Source organism: Ascaphus truei, chromosome 2 (genome assembly GCF_040206685.1).
Source record: "Ascaphus truei isolate aAscTru1 chromosome 2, aAscTru1.hap1, whole genome shotgun sequence".
In the NCBI taxonomy this organism is placed as follows: domain Eukaryota; kingdom Metazoa; phylum Chordata; class Amphibia; order Anura; family Ascaphidae; genus Ascaphus; species Ascaphus truei.
In genome coordinates, this window is record NC_134484.1 from 6,030,962 (window position 1) to 6,056,100 (window position 25,139).

Sequence of the window (25,139 nt, forward strand, 5' to 3'; positions counted from 1 at the left end):
GCAAGTAAAAGAGGGATTCAGAGTACCAAATTCGACCTTTATGTATTTACCAGAACTTTACATTATGTTTCCAGTAATATATTCAGCAAAAATTACGATAATGAACCCAAGAATATTATATTCTGATAAAGTGGCACAGAGGTAACTATAAGGTTTGTTAAAACATCCCTTTACTGATATATTAATTACATGCACAATATGTAACGGATATCAATTAACAACCCTTTTGGTATGTCTGTGTATACGAATTAGTCACACACCTCCCTTCATTTCCATTGTCGTGTGATATTGTTAGAGTATATAAGTCAGTTTGTATCAGCTGTGCGACATGTTAAGTGTCACAAGTAAAGTGTCTGTAGTTATATTACAGATGAATTGGAGGTGAATTAGAAAAGAAGACCATCAGCTCTGCACCTGTGAGAACTTACCTTCTTATATGCTCTGGCAATATATACCCAACTTTAAGACTATAACTTCATCATCTGCTGTGTAACCGTCCATGCTACACTTCCCTCTCAGGCCTGATTTATACATTTGCACTTTCAATTCATATCCTCCAATACCTGGAAACTCTCTCCTCCTAACTTTCTCTCCCACCCACCTGCACTGCATCCCAATATACCCTCCCTATTGCTGTTTGCCGTGTCCTCATTCCTTTGTAAACTTTTCTTATCTCACCAACCTCCTCTCTCCTCCTCCTAGCCACATCTCTCCATCGTTGCATGTCCCCACACACTGCACCACTATTTACAGACCTCTATCCCAGCTACTTCTGCACCCCTCAATAAAAAATCACTCCCAGAAATCCTTTTCTCACCTCCTTTCTCTCTCTCTACTCCTACTTGCTGTTGGGGATATCTCTCCTAATCCTGGGCCTGCCCATATACACACCTGCTCTCGCCCACACCTCCCTGCCTCCTTCCACTCTGCTAAGGGTGTTAACCTATCTAATTTAATACATGTTCCTTGTCTCCCTTCTCTATTCCCTTCTCCTGTGCCCCCTGGAATGTCTGCTCTCTGACTAACAAGGCTCTGGTTATACATGACCTCTTCTGCTCTCACTCTCTTCATCTCTTTGCTCTAACAGAAACCTGGCTCTCACAATATGACTCTGCTGTAGAGGCTGCTGTCCCCTATGGTGGTCTCTCTCTTTCTCTCACTCCACGCAGCAATGGCTGGGGGTTGTAGGGTAGGTCTCCTCCCGCTGCCAATATCAGCTCCACTTCATGCCTCCATCTGTCTCTTTCTCTACCTTTGAGGTTCACTCTGTCCAGATTTTCTATCCTCTCTCTGCAGTGGCAGTCATCTGCAGACCGCCTACCTCTACCTCTGCAGCCTCTATCTCTACCTTTCTCTCTGACTTTGACTCCTGGCTTTCCTTCTTTCCTCTTCTATCCTCTTACTGGGGGATTCAACCGTCATATGTCAGGACCCGCTGTTGCGGCCATCCTCCTTTGGCACAGGCACATCCGTGAGATTGTTGACATTCTATTTTCCCTTCGCCTCAACCACGATGGTGAAAACAGTAGTCACAGTCGCCCTGAATAAAGATGGCCAAAGACAGGTAGTGGCCTTGCTTCACCCTGAACTAAGATGGAGCCCAGTAATTGACTACTCCTTCCCTAGGCCTATATTTAGCAGCCGTTTGCAACCAGCCAGTGCCAGAGCAAGGTGTCTGTTCCCCTTGTGTCAAGCATTTGTTCACATTTGTATCCTGATTGTATTCGACTTCGGACATCATATTGATGATCCCTCAGTCTCCTGGGCATCTCGCCTTCTCTCTGTAACCTCCACTAATGGAATAATTCCAGCACCCACAAGGATGGACACTACTTAGACCCGGTCTTTACTAAAAACTGTTCCCTATCTGATTTCTCTACCTCCACCCCCCACCCCTTCCGCTTTCTCACCATCACCTCCTATCATAAAACAACACTCATTCACCTCACCCGCCTCTTCGACTCCAGTTGATCTGTCTGTTGGTGAACCTCAGGGCTCTGTTCGGGGGCCTCTCCTTTTATCTCTCTACACACTATCATTTGGTGGCCTCATCAACTTTTTTGGCCTCAGGTATCACCTCTATGGAGATGATGCGCAGATATATGTATCCACCCCTATCCTCACTCCTGCAATCCAGTCCCAAGTCTCGGATTGCCTCCTGGCTCCTTCTTACATATCAGCTGCGATCCTCTTATACCCCTGTGCTCTATCCATAAAAGAAAATCTCTCTCTCTCACTGACCCTTACCTGTGGAACACCCTAACTCAGTATACACAAAGTACTGTCTTTCCTTCTTTAAGGCAAACCTTAAATTCACCTCTTAAATGAAGCATGCTAATAGCCTGGACTCATGGCTACTGTCCCAAACCCAGTCGCTCCTACCAACCCTTATGGCCAAGCACTGCCATCTATCGCACTTATTCCCTCATCTGTCTCTGTAAGTCTCCCAATATACCACTTAGATTGTAAGCTCCCAAGGGTTGGGATTTCCTTTCCTATTGTCCGACTTTGTTGCACTTAACGTATTGTAATTCCCTGTACTATTTTTGTCTCTTTTGCAAAGCCCTGAGTATACACTGTGAGTGCTATATGAATAAAGATATACATACAATATATTCTTACCGTACACACATTCTGAGCCTGTATTCTTTTCTTTGTGAACCCACGTGGTTGTCTAACATTTTTTACAATAGCTGTGGAGAGAGGAAACACGCTTTACACAGATTATGTTTATTCCTGCATCTTGCTTTGAAAACTTCCTATTTTTATAAACTTTTCAACTGGAATATGTTAAAATATCAAAAAAACATTAAGTGAAATAAGAGACATGGTAATAAAATAAAAACAAGTTAAAGACATTTTCTTTTATGGTTCATATAAACAATGCTTTACCTAAAGGGAAATATTTGTGATCCTGGGGAAATAACATAATCTCTTTCAATGTACCCCATAGACTCATCGAGAGCCAGGACAGGTTATTACAGCCAGTCCGGCATTAAGTTCTATTCAAGGCAATGGTAGTTAGCGCTGGAACAAGTGCAATAACCCATGTGCCCCTCTGTATCTAGCTGTCATTGTGCTATAACAACATTGGTGTTTACTGTACAGAGACTGCTATCTATTTCAATCTATATTCCAGTATGAAGATTGCCTCAGAGGTAGCTGCATGAAGTTACTAAGGTATCAGTTTACACGTACATTCCTTTGGGATAATAAAACAAGTATATACGGTATGCGTGAAAGGCTTTTAGCCTTTCCACCAAACAATGAATGAAATCAAACCGCTCATCCTATTATCTTTTTTCGTGTGTGCAAATAAAGAGGATTCTTTTGTATCTTCTTTGATCAATCCTGTATATTTGTTGCCACCAAAATTTAGTGAAGTTCTATGCAAAATGTTCAAAATTGTAATAAAACAAAATATGGGAAAAATAAGGATTTGTGTATTCCACTGTGCTCATTTGCCTGCTTTTACACAGAATCCCTGCTGGCTGTAGTGGAAGCACTGTTTGCTCAGCGATGTCTAAAATTCAAGGGGAGTGAAAGGGCAGCTACAGTATAGGGAGGAAGGAGACAAATGAAATTGATGACAGAAAATGGGTAAGATAGGGAAGGTAAGTGGATAGAGATGGGGAGAATAAATGACCAGGACGCTTGGGGAAAGATTACAATTACCCTATTTCCTCGATTCTAAGACGCACCTTTTTCCGATTTTCACATGTCTAAAATCGGGGTGCGTCTTAGAATCGATGTATATAAAAAAAAAAAACAAGTTTCTACATCACTAACCCCCTCTTTTTACTTACCATGTTTCAAGAGAGGTCCCATATCAGCAGAGGACAAAGCGGGCGGCGGCAGCAGGAAAGGTCCCACGTCTGCAGATGGTTGAAGATGGATAGTGGACGGGAGTGCGACGGTTGTGGTCCCAAGTCTGCAGGTGAATTAAGATAAGACAGAGGGCTGGCGTTCGTTTGCACCTCCCAAGCCGTTTCCCTATGCAGTTCTGCTCCTGCTCAGCTCTTCTGCTATTATGTTATCCTGCCACCGCACGCCTGCCCGCTGTCTTCTTATCTTCATTCACCTGCAGACTTGGGACCTATCCCGCCGCACTCCCGTCCACTATCCATCTTCAACCAGCAGATGTGGGACCTTTCCTGCTGCCACCGCCCGCTTCATCCTCCACTGACATGGGACCTCTCCTGAAACATGGTACAGAGGCGACCAACTTTATTCTAACTCGGCTAACTTCGCGAATTTCAGATTATCCTGGTTATGTGCGGTTTTGTATCGTTTTCGCCCGGAGTGTATTGCGTTATTTCGCACCCGTGATTTAAGCATTTTATTCCCGCTGTCTGCAATACTGCAATGCCATGTAAAAACTCATGGGGGCGTTTGCGAGCTGTTGTCTAGCCGTCCCCTGAAATTCATGAATTGTAATGCTGTATAACAACAACCCCTATAACCCCTAACATACACATACAGTACTGTATATGCACATCAATGATACTATAGGCCGTCTCCTGGCGAGATGTGTTTGCAGCAGAGAGAGATCCGCTGCTCTCTCTGCGCAAACATCGGCACATTAAAAATTATTTAAAATACATTTTTATTCATAGTGTAGATGTGCAGGGGGTCTCCGGAGCTGAACCGCGTTGGTTTCAGGTCCGGGGACCCCCTGCTTCCCGAGATGCAGGCCCCTTTATGAGGTGCCGGTATCCCTCTGCATTTAAAGGTCCCGATCACGTGACTGCGGAATGTAAACAAAGCAGATGGATACCGGCACCCCATAAAGGGGTCTGTATCTCAGGAAGCAGGGGGTCCCCAGACCTAAAACCAACGCGGTTCAGCTCCGGAGACCCTCTGCACATCTACAGTATGAATAAAACACACATCAATAAACACTCGTTCCTTACCTTTGCGGCTATGTGCTATGGTAACGAAGCAGCATGAATGTATTTTTATAAATATTGTAGTGAGCAGGGGGTTCCCTGAGCCACAAATCAAAACTCAGGGGACCCCCTGCTCCCGCACAATATTATTAAAATACAGAAATGCTGCTTCATTACCATAGCTGATAGCCGCTAAGGCAATGAAGGGGTTAACCCACCGTGCCCGCTTTATTGTGGGTAGCGGGGGTGGGTGAAGGGGGTATTTGGCCCTTGGTGTGAGTTTAGGACTTGCGGGGGGGTTGTGGGTGCACTTAACCCCTTCACGACCGTAGCAGTTAATACCGCTACGGTCATGAAGGGGTTAACCCCTCCCGCTACCCCCCCGCAAGCCCTAAACAACCACCGTTGGGGCTAATACCCCCTTCACCCACCCCCGCTACCCACAATAAAAAAAATTCACACACAGCAGCCGCCCAAAAAATAAATAAATAAATCTAAATAAATAAATAAATGAATATAAATAAATATAGATATGTTACAGTGTTCGACAAACATATACATTTGCACGCCCGGGCGAGTGGATTTAACATCGTGGCGAGCTCCTATTTGCCCAAGCAGCACACGTGTGGTACTAGGTGGCGAGTAGATTTTTTTTGTTCGGCGAGTAGATTTTTTGGTGATTTGTCGACCACTGTATATATACCAGCAGGCCTCCAGAACCTGTTTGAAAAGGGCTGCTGGTACCCTGTAGGTCTGTCAGGTGCCCCGCCAGCCCACCGGGGACTCGCATGGGGCTGCGTTATGAACCCTGTTTGTAAAAGGATACATCTTGTATTTATGGGGGGCACAGGGGGTGGGTAATGTATTTAATAAATATAATGATGCTTATTGTAGGGCTGTGTATTGTTTGTATTGTGGGTACTGGGGATGGGGGGGGGGTTCCCCAACGGTATGTGGGTAGGCCTCCCTTGTGGGTAGTGGGTGAGGGTGGTTAGGCCTGACGGGGTGGGAGGTTAGTGTGGGAGGGTATGTAGGCGTCCCGAGTGGTGGGTGAGGGTGGGTTAACCCCTTAATGACTGTAGCGGTTAATAACCGCTATGGTGATTAAGGGGTTAGGGCACATTACTTTGGATGTTTTAATTTTTGTCTCTGTTTTGCAGCAGCTGAGGGACCATGGGCAGGATGGGGCGGGGCAGGATGGGGCGGTGGCAACGGTATGTGGGTAGGCCTCCCTTGTGAGTAGTGGGTGAGGGTGGTTAGGCCTTACGGGTGGGTCATTGGCAGTGAGGCGCTGCATTATAGTGTATGGACATCGAGATCCGCCTCCCCACATTTACATACGCTGCACTCACAGAAACACAGGCAGGGAGATTTAACCGACACAATAGGGGGAGGGGGCTTTACACAGATTAGTCAAGGCAGGGAAGCTTAACCGACACAATAGGGGGAGGGGGCTTTACATAGATTACAGTCAAGGCAGGGAGGTTTAACACACACATTAAATATATGTATTTAATGTATTTATTGTTGTTTATGTATTTTAAATACACAGGGGGTGTACTGTATGTTGTTTATTGCAATGTTTATTGGGGGCAAGTGTCCCCAATAAACATGCTATTCTGCCTTAACCCTTCATTGCCTTAGCGGCTATCAGCTATGGTAAAGAAGCAGCATTTCTGTATTTTAATAATATTGTGCAGGAGCAGGGGGTCCCTTGAGCTTTGATTTGTGGCTCAGGGAACCCCCTGCTCACTGTACAATATTAAAAATACATTCATGCCTATAGTATCATTGATGTGCATATACAGTAAGTGTATTACTGTATGTTAGGAGTTACAGGGGTTGTTGTTATATATATATATATATATATATATATATATATATATATATACAGTATATATATATATGTATTTATATTCATGTATTTATTTAGATTTATTTATTTTTTGGGGCGGCTGCTGTGTGTGAATTTTTTTTATTGTGGGTAGCGGGGGTGGGTGAAGGGGTATTAGCCCCAACGGTGGTTGTTTAGAGCTTGGGGGGGGGGGGTGGGGTGTGTGTGTAGCGGGAGGGGTTAACCCCTTCATGACCGTAGCGGTATTAACTGCTACGGTCGTGAAGGGGTTAAGTGCACCCGCAACCCCCCCACAAGTCCTAAACTCACACCAAGGGCCAAATACCCCCTTCACCCACCCCCGCTACCCACAATAAAGCGGGCACGGTGGGTTAACCCCTTCATTGCCTTAGCGGCTATCAGCTATGGTATTGAAGCAGCATTTCTTTATTTTAATAATATTGTGCGGGAGCAGGGGGTCCCCTGAGTTTTGATTTGTGGCTCAGGGAACCCCCTGCTCACTGTACAATATTATTAAAAATACATTCATGCTGCTTTGTTACCATAGCACATAGCCGCAAAGGTAAGGAACGAGTGTTTATTGATATGTGTGTTTTATTCATACTGTAGATGTGCAGAGGGTCTCCGGAGCTGAACCGCGTTGGTTTTAGGTCCGGGGACCCCCTGCTTCCTGAGATACAGACCCCTTTATGGGGTGCCGGTATCCCTCTGCTTTGTTTACATTCCGCGGTCACGTGATCGGGACCTTTAAATGCAGAGGGATACCGGCACCTCATAAAGGGGCCTGTATCTCGGGAAGCAGGGGGTCCCCGGACCTGAAACCAACGCGGTTCAGCTCCGGAGACCCCCTGCACATCTACACTATGAATAAAAATGTATTTTAAATAATTTTTAATGTGCCGATGTTTGCGCAGAGAGAGCAGCGGATCTCTCTCTGCTGCAAACACATCTCGGCCCCGCCGGCCTATACTGTAGTATCATTGATGTGCATATACAGTACTGTATGTGTACAGTATGTTAGGGGTTATAGGGGTTGTTGTTATACAGATATATATATATATATCAGTATATACTGCATTGCAATTCATGAATTTATGCCATCTGGCGGACACGCGAAGCATTGCAGCCCATTAAATCCTGAAACATTATCAATTAACACATCAACCGCGCGTCAGCCGAGCATGACCCCTGGCTGGGAACGCGGCATGCTCCGGGTGAACAGCGTCACATTCCAGGAACAAGCCAGGTAAAAACCGGTGATTTGTTAGAATAAAGTCTGCCGCAGCAGTAAGTGAAAAAGTAATTTTTCTCGTTCGTAAGGGCCAAATCGATGGTGCGTCTTATAATTAATAGCGTCTTACAATCGAGGAAATACGGTACTTGGGAAAGTTAAAGGCGATAAATAGGTAAAAACTAGGGTGTCAGGTAAGCAGCTTAGAACAACAGAAAGGTGGGTCTGACAGAGAAGGGGTTTGGGGAAGAGATGAAAGTGCAGAAGTAGGGAAAGATTAAAAGAGGAGATAGATCTTCTCAAAGTGGCTTTGATGCTATGGGAGAGGATGTAGTACAGAGGAGCTGGGAGAGCAACACATTGTATTAGGAGTTTCCCAGTCTGAAAGCTTCTGAAATCTTTAGTGATACTTCACCTAGATTCCTGGGCACAGTTATGGGAGACAAAACCAATGTAACATTGAAAGCCTTAAGAGTAAAGACTTATAGACATCCACATACTGTAGGGGACAGGAAAAAACCCTGTCAAACTATTTGTCCGAGTAATGGGAAGAGCAGAATAAGATGTTGTTCTCTAAAAGGTAGATTTGGGGGGGAAATGTGAGGGAGAACAAATGATTGGGTACACGGACCAGTCTTTCAGCAGACGGGGAGCAAATACAGTAATAGAAGTAAAACATTCTAGGTATGAAGCAAAACACCCTAAAGGGTTTAGGAAGAATGCGAAAAATACTTATAATGCAAGATTAGAGAAAGAAGGAACAGGGAATATTTTTTATTGACCACCAATCTCCATTAATTTTAACAACCCAATCATGCTGGGGGTGGACAATCTAAGTTATGAGGAGAGGATAGCTAAATTACATTTATTTACATTAGAAAAGAGGCATCTAAGAGGGGATATGATAACTATATACAAATATATTCAGGGACAATACCAGGAGCTTTCAAAATAAATATTCATCCCACGGCAGTACAAAAGACTCGGGGGCATCCCTTAAGGTTGGAGGAAAGGAGATTTCACCAGCAACAAAGGAAAGGGTTCTTTACAGTAAGGGCAGTTACAATGTGGAATTCATTACCCATGGAGACTGTGATGGCAGATACAATAGATTTGTTCAAAAAAAGGTTAGACATCTTTTTAGAAAGGAAAGGTATAAAGGGATATACCAAAATAAGTAAACACGGGAAGAATGTTGATCCAGGGATTAATCCGATTGCCAATTCTTGGAGTCAGGAAGGAATTTATTTTTCCCCTTAAGGGTTTTTTTTTTGCCTTCCTCTGGATCAATAAGTAAGTATAGATATAGGATAAAGTATCGGTTGTCTAAATTTAGCATAGGTTGAACTTGATGGACATACGTCTTTTTTCAACCTTAGCTACTATGTAACTATGTTAAGAAAATATAGTTGTACTGGTAAAAAGATTTGTTTCTCTGCCTTTTTCCCCCAAAAATGTTCTGGTCAAAAAAGGAAACAATAAAGTTGCTAGATGATTTTATACGCGTCTCCCAGTTACTGTGCATGAACAGGTTGCATACAGAGGCAGCGGTATGGGGTGCCGGTATCTTCGCCATGTTAAAATCCATGTGGGATCTAAACAAAGCAGAGGGATACCGGCACCCCATACTGGGGCCTGTATCTCAGGAAGTAAGGGGTTCCCGAGGCTGAAAATCAACTTTTTTCATCTTAGGAGACCCCTGCTCATACACTGTAAATAGAACTAAAATCAGCTTCATTACATTAGCGGCTAACCGCTAAGGCAATGAAGGGGTTAAGGCAGACTACCAGGATTATTGGAGGCAGAGGGGGTGAGTGAAGGGGGTAATAGCCCCAGGATGGTTGGTTAGGCCTCTTGGGCGGGCATTGGGAGGGGTGAACCCCTTCATTACCTTAGCGGTAGTAACCGCTATGGTAATAAAAGGGTTAACCCCTCCCACTACACACCGAGGCCTGACCACCCACCCTGTAGCAACCACCCCCTTCACTCAATCCCTCTACCCACAATAAACATTAAAATACCTACTAAACCAATACACAACACACCCCTTGTAACCCCAACAACTCCCCTAACACGTACAATAATGGGCAAAATTACTATTATCCAGATATGGATAATAGGGCATTTGCCCATTTAAAATAAAACATACATTAAAATCAGCAGCATAAAGTAAATTAAACTGGCACTTACCCCTGCCAGGATGAAGGATGTTCTCATCCTCATGTATGTATGTATGTATGTATGTATGTCTGTCTTTATTTATATAGCGCCATTAATGTACATAGCGCTTCACAGTAGTAATACACGTGACAATCATATAAATAACAAATAATACAAATAACATCATGGGAAGAAGTGCTTCAGACATAAAAGTAACATTGTAGAAGAGGAATCCCTGCTCCAAAGAGTTTACAATCTAATTGGTGGGGAGAACGTACAAAGACAGTAGGAGGGCATACTGGTAAGTGTGTCTGCAGGGGGCCAAGCTTTATGTATCGTGTATAGTCTTAGCCACGGTGCTACTTATATGCTTCTTTAAGCAAGTGTGTCTTAAGGTGGGTCTTAAAGGTGAATAGAGAGGATTAGTCAGGTATTGATGGGGAACGGCATTCCAGAGGTGCGGGGAAGTCAGTGAGAAAGGTTTAAGGAAGGAGACGGCTTTAGATACAAAGGGGGTAGAGAGAAGACATCCTTGAGCAGAACGAAAGAGTCGGGGTGGTGCATAGTGAGAAATTAGGGCTGAGATGTAAGGAGGGGCAGAAGAGTGTAAAGCTTTAAAAGTGAGAAGAATGGAGTGTGAGATGCGTGATTTGATAGGAAAACAGGAGAGGGATTTCAGCAGGGGAGACGCTGAGACAGATTTAGGAAAGAGTAGAGTGATTCTGGCAGCAGCGTTTAGGATAGAGTGTAGGGGAGACAGGCGAGAGGCAGGAAGGCCGGACAGCAGGAGGTTACAGTAATCGAGACGGGAGAGAATGAGGGCCTGAGTCAGGGTTTTTGCAGTCGAGTAACAGAGGAAAGGGCGTATCTTTGTTATATTGTGGAGGAAAAAGCAACAGGTTTTAGATACGTTTTGAATGTGAGAGGCGAATGTGCGATAGTCAAGTGTGACCCCAAGGCAGCGTGCTTGAGCTACTGGGTGAATGATGGTACTCCCACAGTAATGTGGAAGGAGGTAGTAGGGCCAGGTTTGGGAGGAAGTATAAGGAGCTCTGTTTTTTGCCATGTTAAGTTTAAGTCGGCGGATGGTCATCCAGGATGATATCCCAGAGAGACATTCAGAAACGTTGGTCTGTATAACCCTATAAGGTCAGAGGTTGAAAGGTAAATGTGTGTTGTCAGCATAGAGGTGATATTTAAACCCAAGAGATGTGATTGTAACGCTGGCGTTCACCACAAACAAGGCGAGACCCCGGTACTGAGGTGGGAAAGTATAAAACTGTGCACCCACAGCAGAGGAGGCACGCCTGGAGGGTGGATAGTCAAGATCGCCGGGTCTGGGTTGGAGAGAGTGGGTTAGGCGTGATACTTGCCAAGGTCGTGGGTAGGTGCCAGGAGGATAGTTAGAGTCCGCAATGCCGTGGCCAAGGGTTGGAGCCGGGAGAGTAGTGAATGGTCCGTTAGCCGTGGTCAGGAATGGAGAAGGTAGGATGGTCTGAGGCAAGCCGGGGCCGATAATCCATAGCAGGGTCCAAAGTCTAGCCGGGTCAGTACACAGGGAAGCAAGCAGCAACAGGTTCAACACAGCAGTAGGCACAAGGCAGAGACAGAGACGTGGGAACACAAGGCTACCAATAACTATGCTCAGCCAAAGAGGAAGTGACAGAGCTGAGCATATATGGAGGCAGGAGTCCAATGAGAGAAGGGGGTGGAGCGGAAGAGCGACCTCTGCGGAGGCAGGGATAGGCTGTGAGAGGCAGGAGACAGGTGAGGGCGATATCAGAGTTGACGCGCAGCTGGGGAGTGGTATACACGCGTCACGTGTGCGCGTCGTGCAGGGCAACCACACGGCATAAGCGGAGGAGCGGAGCCTAGCTCCATAGGAACTGTGAAAGCCCTGCGTGGGTGCGCGCCCTCTGTAAGGTGAGCGGGAGGCTGTACAGCAGGAGGCAAGGAGGAAGCACGCAGCGGGGGACGCACTCTCAAACCACTTGCAGCGGGATGCTGTGCAGCAGGAGGTAAGGAGGGAACACGCCGCATAGGACGTGTTTCGGTTCCTTACAGTGATTAGGTCACCCAGAGAAAGTGTGTACAGAGGAAAGAGAAGAGGTCCCAGGACAGAGCCCTGGGGTACCCCCACAGAGAGATCGATAGAGGAGGGTGTTAGCAAAAGAGACACTGAAAGTACGATGGGAGAGGTACAGTAGGAGGAGATCCAGGATAGAGCTTTGTTACGAATACTAAGAGTATGGAGAATGTGAAGGAGAAGAGGGCTGTCCACGGTGTCCAATGCTGTTGGAGTCGGATTCGGTGGGTGAAGACATCAAAAAGTAAGAAAAAGATTTTTTTTTTTTAATGTTGTATGTTTTTTTTTAGGTTCACCATTGCATGGTATAATGGCATCTCATGCCCACATGGATGTGCCACCATGCCATTCAATGTTTTTTTCGGCCTTTTTATTTTCTGTAATTGCAGTGTGGTTTTATTTAATGCATGTATTTATTTTTTGCAAGTTGCCCATTGCATGGCATAGTGGCATCTCATGCCCACAGGGCATGGGTGTGCCATCATGCCAATCCAATTTTTTTGGTGGCATTTTTCAAATTAAAACTGAATGTGTTTTATTAGTGGCTTGTTTTGAAGATTGGCAGAATGCATGTTTTTGCCTGGCAGTGGCAGCTCATGCCCACAGTGCATGGGAGTGCCACCATGCAATTTTTTTTATTGTGCTGTTGATGCCCATGGAGGACAAGGACGGTCCTGAGGATGAGGATATCCTTCATCCTGGCAGGGGTAAGTGCCAGTTTAATTTACTTTATGCTGCTGATTTACTGTATATTTTATTTTAAATGGGCAAATGCACTATTATCTATATCTGGTTAATAGTAATTTTGCCCATTACTGTACTGTATGTGTTAGGGGGGTTGTTGGGGGTGCAGGGGGTGGGTTGTGTATTGGTACAGGGAAAAGGGAGACCAAAAAGCGCACCAGCACAAACGGAGCAGGAAGAACCCAGGACAAAAAACTGATTAAAAGGGCACTTTAATGTGACAAAAGACCCATCAAATGCATTTCGAACGTCGCAGCGTTCTTTTTCAAGGATAAAACACAATGTGATAACATCCATTATATACCCTCTTACCTGTGGGCCGTTTATCCTTGAAAAAGAACGCTGCGACGTTCGAAATGCATTGGATGGGTCTTTTGTCACATTAAAGTGCCCTTTTAATCATTTTTTTGTCCTGGGTTCTTCCTGTTCCGTTTGTGCTGGTGCGCTTTTTGGTCTCCCTTTTCCCTGTATTGCATTGAGTAGCTGCACAGCCTGCCTGCCTGCCCTACCAGGATGTGAGTACTTGTATATTTTTCAGGGGAACCTGCCAATGAGACTGATGGTGAGTGGGCTGCACCACACACCACCTGTTTTCAGGAGGATAGTACCCATTATATGATACAATAGGTACTATATCAATTGTTAGTACCCTGGTACAGTGGTCTGGCTTATCATTTTGAGATATACCTGCATTTGAGCGCTTCAGCTATTTTCCATGTGTATTGGTACAGTAGGTAGTAGTTATTTTAATGTTTATTGTGGGTAGAGGGATTGAGTGAAGGGGGTAGTTGCCGCAGGGTGGGTGGTCAAGCCTCGGTGTGTAGTGGGATGGGGTTAACCCTTTAATTACCATAGCGGTTACTGCCCACCTTAAGACACACTTGCTTAAAGAAGCATATGAGTAGCACCGTGGCTAACAGTATACAGAATACATAAAGCTTGGCCCCCTGCAGACACACTTACCTGAATGCCCTCCTACTGTCTTTGTACGTTCTCCCCACCAATTAGATTGTTAGCTCTTCGGAGCAGGGACTCCTCTTCTACAATGGTACTTTTATGTCTGAAGCACTTATTCCCATGATCTGTTATTTGTATTATTTTGGTTTTTATGATTGTCACGTGTATTACTACTGGGAAGTGCTATGTGCGTTAATGGCGTAATATAAATAAAGTAAAACGGATGATTCAGGGCACATCGGCTTTTTCAAAAATTTCATCAGCACAAAAAAACAAAGTGCCCTGGATCATCCATTTTACTCCATATACTGGATTCTTTTAGGCAGATATCTCTAAACCAGGAACACCGGTCATTGCAAGTATTTTGATTCAATTTACCTTGGTGTGCAGCTTTTTCTATTAGTATACTGCTATATATATATATATAAAGCCATGCATGAGGATGAGGACATCCTTCATCCTGGCAGGGGTAAGTGGCAGTTTAATTTACTTTATGCTGCTGATTTACTGTATGTTTTATTTTAAATGGGCAAATGCCCTATTATCCATATCTGGATAATAGTAATTTTGCCCATTACTGTACTGTATGTGTTAGGGGTGTTGTTGGGGTTACAGGGGGTGTGTTGTGTATTGGTACATTTGGTAGTAGGTATTTTAATGTTTATTGTGGGTAGAGGGATTGAGTGAAGGGGGTAGTTGCTACAGGGTGGGTGGTCAGGCCTCGGTGTGTAGTGGGAGGGGTTAACCCTTTAATTACCATAGCGGTTACTACTGCTAAGGTAATGAAGGGTTTAACCCCTCCCAATGCCCACCCGAGAGGCCTAACCAACCATCCTGGGGCTATTACCCCCTTCAGTCACCCCCTCTGCCCCCAGTAATCTGCTTTAACCCCTTCATTGCCTTAGTTGTTAGCCCCGCTAAAGTAATGAAGCTGCTTACATTTAATTTTTATTTGTTAGTGTGCGTGAGCAGGGGGTCTCCTGATCTGAACAAAGTTGATTTCAGCCTTGGGGACCCCTTACTTCCCGAGTTACAGGCCCTGGTATAGGGTGCGAGTATCCCCTACGAATAAGGGTTAGTGCTGCACACCAAAATAACATGAAAATGAAAAGATAGTTACCGGTGCTCCCGTCTTTGAACGATAGGCTGTATCCAATCCAATACACGTAATGGCTAAAGGAAGACAGGGCACACGGATTTGTAGAATAACCAATTAATTTATTAAGCTGAACACAACGTTTCGACCTAAGTGGTCCTTATCAAGTGAAGTCTAAGTGGCGTAATGAAAAAGTCCTTAATAGTTCATTATATAGCACCCACAAAGCTCAGTTTAATCACCCTAGATGACATTCATATACTGAAGTGCCTCCTCATCATCCGCCGACACTGTCTTTCATTACGTGAAGATGCCCCTCTTCTCCACGCTGCGTACCATCCAGCCGTGCACTGTCAGCTATCTCCTACTGTGATCCACTTTCCAGTGAATCCGGCGTCTTTGTATGCCATGGCCGTGTTGTTTGCCTATGTTATGCACTGTATCACGTGATCTCGATCCCCCGACGTTATCACGCTTCCCTCGTTGTGGACGCATCCTCCTCACGTCGCGTGTTCCTGGAACGCATCCTCCTACTGCTGCGTGTCACGTATCCTTGTCTCCTGGTTCACCAACGTCATTGCGTTCCTTCGCTTCAATTGGAGGCATCTGGCCCGTCGGATCCCACGTCCTCTTACAATGATCCGATTTCTCGCAATAGCGTCTTGTATCCCTTGGATACCAATATCCCTGCCATGTTAAAATCCACGTGGGATCTAAACAAAGCAGAGGGATACTGGCACCTCATACCTGTAACTCTGAAAGTAGGAGGTCCCCGAGGCTGAAATCAACTTTGATCAGCTCACGAGACCCCCTGCTCACGCACACCATGAATAAAAATAAAATGTAAGCAGCTTCATTACCTTAGTAGCCATCAGCTAAGGTAATGATTTTTTATTGAGTAGGGGGGCGGGGCGGGGGAGTGTTGGATACTAGTATGCGGGAGCAGGTGGTCTCCTGAGCTGTACAAAGTTGAACCCCGTACTTGCTGAGATACAGAACCCGTTATGCGGTGCCGGTATTACCTTCAATGTGAAAATCCCTCAGTCACGTGATCCACAGGATTTTTACATGGCGGGGATACTGGCACCCCAGTCTATAGCTCGGGAAGTAGGGGGTTCCCGGACCTGAAATCAATGCGGTTCAGCTCCGGAGACCCCCTGCTATATTACTGTAATGTTTAAAATTAAATAAAACCCCCGCTTTGATTAATTCAGCCTCTTACTGCGCGTCTCTTACAGACAGGCAGACACCATTAGGAATGTTAATCCGGTGGGAAAAAAGGGATCCAACGCTCTACGGATTTTATATTAAAGCTAAGTTATTAGTGCCACACAATGTTTGAACCTAAATAGGTATTTTTTTAGTGACTAGTCCTTAAAAAAGACCTATTTAGGTCGAAACGTTGTGCGGCACTAATAAATTATCTTTAATATAAAATCCATAGAGTGTTGGATCCCTTTTTTCCCCCCCGAGTATAGACTTGGAATAATCCTGACAGGTACTTCTTAAACCAGCAGCACCGGTAAACTGTATGTATTTATATTTTTACATTTTGTTGTGCTGCATACCCTTCTGTTTATAGTGTGAATCCGGTGGCCATTAGTCTGCCGCGGCCAATTTTGAGAGAATCTCGGGCAACTCTCAAAATCCATTTCGAGAAATGATCGCATAACGGCCGCTGCATCTGTACACACAACTCTCATATTACAATAAACATTCCTACAAATATCTTATTATATCATTTTAAAGCCTTTATCTTTATACTGTTATTAAGTCTTGTGTTTTTTGCAGAAAATCCTCAAAAACAAGCCGGTTTGCTGATGTGAGATGTATTGTTTTATTGCTGCCCCTATTACAGCTCAACCCTGTTATAGCGCGATCCGCTATAACGCGGTGTGAGCATAGAGCCCAAATTTAAAAAAAAAAAAATTTTAATTGTTTTTTTTTGCACTCAATATATAAATATAAATATATATAAAAACCATTTGATTGGTTTAAAACCATTTAATATATATATATATATATATATATATATATATATATATATATATATATATTATGAAATGGTTTTAAACCAATTAAATGGCGCTATAACGGGGTTGAGCTGTATATCCCATCACAGATTTATTAAAAGGAACCGTCCTCCCAAAGAGATAGAGATACGCGCAGTAAATTAAAAGTACTCGTATAATATTCAGATACATTAAATCAATGCTACATGTAAGGTAAAATGGTAACTATTTTTACACTCCCCTCTTTTGACATTGCAAAAATACATACATTAGCTTGTCTGACTTGGCAATACCCACTCACAGGGGAGTACACTGTGAAACAGCTGTAACTAACCTCACTTACTGTACATGTGGGAAACATCCAAGCACTAATTCCAATGGGTTTCTAAGAATAAGATTGAGATGACTTTCTACATTTCTATCAACCACAATGTTTCAGGGAAGGTGTAACCTGGGGAAATAACCCGGCCTACTCGCTTACACCGCTCATCTTGTGTGTGCAAAGGCTACAGTATAATAAAGAGCGGTCTCTTAAGTGATGTTCCCTACAAATATCTCAGGAAATATTATCATTATGTAACAGAGATACAATGTAGGATGGCTAGAACATCCTAATCACAGAGTGATGACCGGACTGTGACCTTCTAACAAATACCACTGATAATATTATGAACATTTCCCCAAATTGTTAAACGACCATCTTTACTTTGACATTTTGGCGTCCATTCTTCGTCAGAGTCACTGGTGTTGCACACTGGGGGCTTTGGCGGTCTCCGTCCACGTGACATAAAAAACGGTTTGGGAGCATTCATACCTGAAAGAAGTTATAGTCATTAATGGGAAGTTATTTTTAAATGCTATCCTTTAATATGAAGAGGCTGATGATTACGGAGACCAGAGTCAGGGACAGAGAGGTCCGTGTAAGAATACAGATGGGTGGAATAAAGCACGTTAGAGCGGGTGCCCCTCCACATTGCTGTTTTGTTACAGTATGTAGAGCTGGCAGGATAGAGAAACTGGTATTATCAGCCCGAGTTTCTCCTTTTGTGTTACCAATAATTCCAACATCATTGTAAATGTTTTGTCCTTCTAGGTTTTGCCCTGAACATGACCTCAATCCCTCACTAATATCTGCCCGGTGACACAAATTGTCACTTAGATACTGTGTCGGGGAACACCCTGAGATTACTATCAATGCTTATTTATCCTTTATAAAATATCATTATTTTCATTTAGTTTTAAAGTCCCATTTAATCCACATGTACTCTGTGTCTGGAAGCTGCTTTTCCCTTTATTGCTCAGGCTGTTCTTCTATGTTCCTGTGGCTCTCATGTCCTCCCTTACTATACCATTTCTTTTTTTACCAGCTTATGCTACTCATTTGAATGTTTCATTAAATAAAAATACACTTGTGGTTATGTTTGCATTACAGGTCTTGCACTGTAGCCAGGGATTCTGGGTAATGACATGCAAATGAGCACTCATGGTATTTTAACATGGAACCCTATAATCTTATGCCTGCTGCATTGCACAGCCTGGGGTTTGTGCTGAGAAAGCTGTGTAATACGGCACGCGTAAGCTTATAGGGGGTCCATCTTCATGTGGATAAGGCAGGGATAATGGTCCCTGCGCAGCCGTGCGCACTCCTGCAGCCCAAGCGTTTTGTGAACTTGGCTGTAGATCGTAGATCCGTGGCGGGGGCGTCACGAAGCTGGTCCGCCCTCATTGGCTGAACCAGGTCGCGTGCACCGACGTCACACAGCAGCTGCCTGAAAATACAAAATGTGTTGTATTTTCAAAACGTGGCCACGTAAACGCGCCTGTCCGCGCGCAGGCACGGAGGTAGGTCCCATAAAAAAAAGCAGAGTGCTTGCCGGGGGCGCGCACACGCGTCGCCGGCACCATAATCTGGGCCTAAGAAGTAAAGTGTGACACACTGAGTGCTCATTTGCATATCACCCAGAATCCCTGGCTGCAGTGGAAGCACTGTTTGCCAAGAGATAATGGGGAACGGCAGGGTTGCAGACCTGACTGAGACATGAGAATGTGCCCACACGTGGTATTTTTATTTGCTGTATACTGTACGTGGAGGGTTTGTCACTGGTTTTTTTTTACCTGCCAAACTTTTTGAATGCCTGGTTAAATACACTGAAATGAGGGCTCCCTTTTGGTTTTCAGGAGTTGGGCAAAGAATCTGACACGCTACAATATTCCTTCATAGTCCTGCTATCGGCTTCTCTGAATGTCTCGCCCTCTATCCTCCAAATGTATCTTTTTTATATCCCATCACAGATTTATTACAAGAGCAGTCCTCCCAAAGAGATAGAGATACGCGGAGGAAATTAAAAGTATTCATATAATATTCAGATACATTAAATCAATGCTTCCTATAAGTTAAAATGGTAACCATTTTTTCATTCCCCCCAAAATAGTTACAGGCCGTGTCTATGGTGCCATTAAATAAAACCCTCAGTATATTTGTGAATTAAGTGATCTTAGGCGCTAAACCACTTAAAGTGATCTAAACAAAATTGTGATTAAATAAAATATTATTTAAAGTGATATAGGATAATGTGATAAATTAGTAAAATATGTGATGTTAAATAGCCCTGCTCAACCCTTTGGTGGGACCTGTGTCACGGGTTCCAAGACGTTAGAGATATTTCAAACAATCCAGGAGGAGCATGTATGGGATCAAAAGAGAGAGAGAATACACAAATATAAGTGCAGATGTATAGGATGCAAGCAGTATGGCTTATGCTGTAATCTTGGCTCGAGTGTTCAGCCTACTCACTAGATTCAGATGTATAAAAAGCAGTTTGCAATTAGGGCTGCTACCCGTATGGAGTGGACGCGGTCTGGATCTCCCTCAGGGACACACTCAGCAATACGCGGTTATGTATAGGAGACAAGAGAACACTACATAGTGCGATCGGTCTGATATTCAAATTTATGTAAAAAAGATATAAAAGTGCACACTTACACGGTGCATATTAAAAACAAGCATTTATCACATAATTTGTGAAAAAACGAAGGGTCACCGCCTCCCCTGGGTCTTTTGAGCCTCCTCTCCGTGTAGTGTGCTGTCAGGGCCTGTCTCGTTGCGCCACACGGAGAGGAGGCTCAAAAGACCCAGGGGAGGCGGTGACCCTTCGTTTTTTCACAAATTATGTGATAAATGCTTGTTTTTAATATGCACCGTGTAAGTGCGCACTTTTATATCTTTTTTACATAAATTTGAATATCAGACCGATCTCACTATGTAGTGTTCTCTTGTCTCTCCTATACATAACCGCGTATTGCTGAGTGTGTCCCTGAGGGAGATCCAGACCGCGTCCACTCCATACGGGTAGCAGCCCTAATTGCAAACTGCTTTTAATACATCTGAATCTAGTGAGTAGGCTGAACACTCGAGCCAAGATTACAGCATAAGCCATACTGCTTGCATCCTATACATCTGCACTTATATTTGTGTATTCTCTCTCTCTTTTTATCCCATACATGCTCCTCCTGGATTGTTTGAAATATAATTAAATAAAACCCTGACAGAATAAAGAACGTGGCATTAGATGAGAGTAGAGCCCTGTAGGCTCCTAGAGACCGGGGCAATATATTTTTATTCTCTCTGTGTCCCACAATTCCATGTTTCTTTACTTTTTCATTGCTTGTGCTCCTATTTTCTCTGTATGTGTATATCATTGTAACATATACATGTATGTTCATTAATATTTATTTATAAAATGTGTTACCAGGAAGAAATACATTGAGAGTTACCTCTCGTTTTCACGTATGTCCTGGGCACAGAGTTAATATGGTGTGTGAGCGTGCATCTGTATGAGAGTGTGCGTATATGAGTCTGCGTGAGAGCGCGCGTCTGTCAGTGAGAGAGTGTATGTCTGTCTGTGTGTCACAGTGAGCTTTTAACCATTTGAAAGAGGGAGGGGGTGAGCTTCAAACTAGGTAGGAGGAGCCACCCTCCAATCAGCTAAGACCAGCTGAACAAGAATTGTAAAACATACAGGACATATTTTGGGGGTTCAATATGAGCTTGTAGGTGTCCTGTATGTTTTACAATTCTTGTTCAGCTGGTCTTAGCTGATTGGAGGGTGGCTCCTCCTACCTAGTTTGAAGCTCACCCCCTCCCACTTTCAAATGGTTAAAAGCTCACTCCATAGCATCTCCCACTCTCAGGGGAACTTGCTTGCTTGCAGTGTGATTGTGACAAATCTAATAAAGAATGCTTTTCCTGGTAATGTACAGGTTAATAAGAGCTTCAATCAGACTTAGAACTATGCAACTAATTTTGACAGATTTATTATAAATCATTCTTCCTGGTAATGCACAGGTTATTAAGAATTTATATTAGTGTTAGGGACCCTTGAGATGTGGTCTACCGTGTAGTGGTTCAGGGGCTTACAACACTTAGGCCAAAATGTTAAACTAAAAGACCATTTTATTCAAAAGATATTTATACATATATATTTAGGCACTGTACCGTGTATAGGTTTCACTGGATGTGCACTGAGCTCCGTCTGTGTTTCATGTTCCGTCTCTGGTTTTAAATATATATTGCCATGCTCAGTAGCACTCCTCTGTGACACATATGCTTATATATATGTTGTGGTTATTTTGGGGGTTCAATATGAGCTTGTAGGTGTCCTGTATGCAGAACATTTATGTACCTGCTAAGTATGGATATATTTTTGTATTTAAGTAGCAATAACAATGCACTTTACAGAATAGATACTTTATACAACAGACAGGGATACAGGGAATTACTAGTACAGGAGACACTGAAGCACACAATAGGAAAGTGAAACCCTGTCCTGAAGAGCTTACACTCTAAGTGTAATGTTGGGAGGCACACAGACACAGTAGATGCAATGGGTGGCCGTGCCTGGAGTGAGGGTAACTGACTGTCGGTGGGAGAAGTACTTAGGGGTGCAGGATATTACCCAGCTCACGCAGCTTTGCATAGTTTTGCTTTACGTTTCTGTAGCGGACTCTCCCAATCTCCAATTTCAGCCCATTCCTCTTTAGAGAAATAGCGCGAGATATCTCTGTAGGTGTCAGTGACCTTCAAGGTAAAGAATAAACATGCATTATAACCAAATTATACATGTGAATATAGCAACAACTTGAGAGGTAAGGAATAATGGTCCATATTTACTAAGCAGTCTTCTGCATAAGGCTGCGGCCACGCTGCCGCTGAGCACGCTCATGCTTGAGAGCGGTGACGTCACCAACTCCCCAAGCATGAGTGCAGGGTGTCCTGCATAATTTTGCAAGCGTGAGTGCGTGGATCAGGGATATTTGTGTGTGTAATGTGCGTGTTTGTGGCGGTGTGCATTTACTGCTGCTGAGCGCGCTTCAAACTCAATTCTTTGTCTCCCCGAGCGCTGAGCTTGGGAGAGCGTACGTGCCCGTGCACGAGCGCACCGCGTGAGCGAGACGATTCACATTCACTGAAGAAAATACGGCAAGCGCCCACGTGGACGCAGCCTTCCACACCTCACATCCCATATGGTGCTGCGATGTGTCTCCCAGCGCTGGAAGGTGCCTTATGATTTAGATCCTTCCTTATTTGCGATATTGCGGATCCTGCAAGTTTTGGCTTTCACGGCAATTTCGATTTTAATTAACTGACTTTGCAATGTCCACAACTCTGAATACATTTTGAGATTTGCAACACACCCTTTTCCTTATTTGTATTACCTGCCGAGTCCGTAACTACCGTAGATTTTGCAATATTTCTTCAATTTCACAGATGTACAGTAGTATACTTGCAGCAAAATGTTTGGTTATCAAAAACTAGGAATAACAATGCTTGAGTTTATATATATATATATATCATATCGGCAGATTGTTCTCTAGAACATAGGTCTTCTCCTGGCTTTTACACATTACTGCTAATAATAAAGATTAATTATTACTTTTTCTTGATTTTCACATATCTTGTCCGCAACTCAGCTGCAGTGCACGTGAAGCCTTACTTATAATAGGAGACAGCTTAGTAATATGGACCATAATGTCCCTAAGGACTGTCCCTTTAAATGCTGCTTTTTAACCTTATGACTGGAGTCGGAGGATCCTCCCTCGCTGTCGCTCATCCTTGGGATAATAAAGATAATATATTCACAGGAAGCGTGTTCTCCTAAACCTGTACTGGTACAAAGAGGGTTAATGCAGAAGATTAAATTGATTGGATGTGCTGGGGAACGCAGATATATGTGTAGCCAGCTCCCCTTCGGTTCCCAGGGTTTGTGTTGTACGCCCCTTACATCCGCTGACTCACAGGAGGTTGCGGGGGAATGAGACTGGTGATAGGATCGTCGGGGGCTCCAGTGGGTCCGTCTCAAGGGCGACGCCATCTTGGAGGTGCGCGCGCAGCCGCTGTATATTCACGCATGCGGTGGTCTACTGTGAAGTCAGGAGAGTAGCGGTGGCCATGACAGGGTGCGCATGCGCAGTGTACAGCGCACACGCTGTAATTTAAAATTTAAAATAATAATTATAATTTAAAATATTATATAACACACACACACACACACACACACACACGTTCCCCAGTGACACACTCACACAAATATATATACACATACACACACAGGTTCCCCGGTGACACACAAACCACTTCAAAGTGACACACACACACAGTGATACCCGCCTCCCAAGCGCGCTTGCTGTCTCCTCTGCCAGGACAGCAAAAAGCTCCTGGCAGAGCGAGCGGCAGCAAGCGAGAGCGAGCAGCAGCACCTAAGCGCTTACTATGTCCCAGGCCAAAGGTTCCGCAGGGACTACAACTAGGGTGACCAGATTTTCAAAACACACAATATATATACGCACAGTGCATGAAATAAAAAAAAAAAACACACACACACACGAGATGTAGTGAGGAGCAGCTCAGAGCAGGAATGCACTGCAGCGCCACCTGCTGCCCAGCAGCCAGACAGCCCCCTCTCCTTCCTCCTGCCATGTGACCGGCTCTGCAGCGCCACCTGCTGCCCAACAGCCAGACAGCCCGCTCTCCTCCTCCCTTAACGTTGCTTGGCCGCGGGGGCAGGGGGGCGGGAGCGCGGTTGACTGTTCCCTGGGGCGGCCGGTGGGGTGGACACGGGGAGCCTCCAGCCTTCCCACAAGCGACAGCAATGTGGTAGCTGCCGCCGGCTCCCCCCCCCGTCACCCCCAGCTTACCTTCCCCGCTCAACACGACTCCCCCTCCTCCGCCATCACCTCCCGCCACGCGCAGCGTGACATGGGAGGGGGGAGGAGCAGATGCCCTTCCCTCCGGTCACTTTGCCCACGGCGCTCCCTTGATTGCCCGGGCGGGAGATGGGCGCGGGAGCAGCCTCTTCGGATCGGCGGCCGTTCCAGTCCCCCTCCCCCTGTCGTGTGTGTGTGTGTGTGTGTGTGTGTGTGTACATATACACATTTTTATAAACACACACACACACACATTTATAAGTATATAAAAACACATATACATATATGTGCACCTGTGTTATGTACTAATGACTCACCCCTGATACTGTGCCCCCCGATACTGTGGCCCCTGTATGGGGTCCCTCCCTCTCACCTCCCTGTCCCGGCTGACTCTGTCACTACACTTCTCTCACCTCAGCCTTTTATACTTCCCTGTGTGTGACTGTCACTGTGTGACATATATATATATAAATATACACACACACAATGTCTCCCCCCTGATACTGTGCTCCCCGATACTGTGCCCCCTGTATGGTGTCCCTCCCTCTCACCTCCCTGTCCTGGCTGCTTCTGTCACTAGACCTCTCTCACCTCAGCCTTTTATACTTCCCGCGCTCGGCCGGCAGCCAATCACCGCGCAGCGCGGGATTCCTGCTCCAATAGGAAGGGATCCGGTGCTTTTCCGTGAACAAATTGGGGGGAAAGGCGGGAAGCCGCGCGAGCCACAGGTTCTCCTGTGTTTCTCCTCAGAAGGAACCCGGATGTGACTGGGGAGCAGCGGGGCTCTGAGGGCAGTGAGGAGCGCCCCCCCCCCACAGGAAGTGACGTCAATCTGCTTCTGATCCCGCCCCCTTTCCTGTGCCGGCCTGATCCCGCCCCCTCTCCTGTGCCGGCCTGACCCGCCCC

At 44.8% G+C, this 25,139-nt stretch overlaps 1 protein-coding gene across 1 annotated transcript in view; it reads right to left on the reverse strand.

Moving 5' to 3' along the window:
- Positions 1 to 24,909, reverse strand: part of LOC142475142 (histone-lysine N-methyltransferase PRDM7-like) — a 50,801-nt gene extending 25,892 nt beyond the window's left edge. The window contains exons 1-5 of the mRNA XM_075581136.1: positions 24,785 to 24,909; positions 23,099 to 23,190; positions 21,986 to 22,107; positions 17,737 to 17,844; positions 2,623 to 2,693 (exon numbers count right to left, since the gene is read on the reverse strand). Of these exons, the coding sequence (XP_075437251.1) occupies positions 2,623 to 2,693; positions 17,737 to 17,842 (177 nt within the window). The 5' untranslated portion in view covers positions 17,843 to 17,844; positions 21,986 to 22,107; positions 23,099 to 23,190; positions 24,785 to 24,909. The remainder of the gene's footprint in view (positions 1 to 2,622; positions 2,694 to 17,736; positions 17,845 to 21,985; positions 22,108 to 23,098; positions 23,191 to 24,784) is intronic.
- Between the last annotated feature and the right edge of the window lie 230 nt (positions 24,910 to 25,139).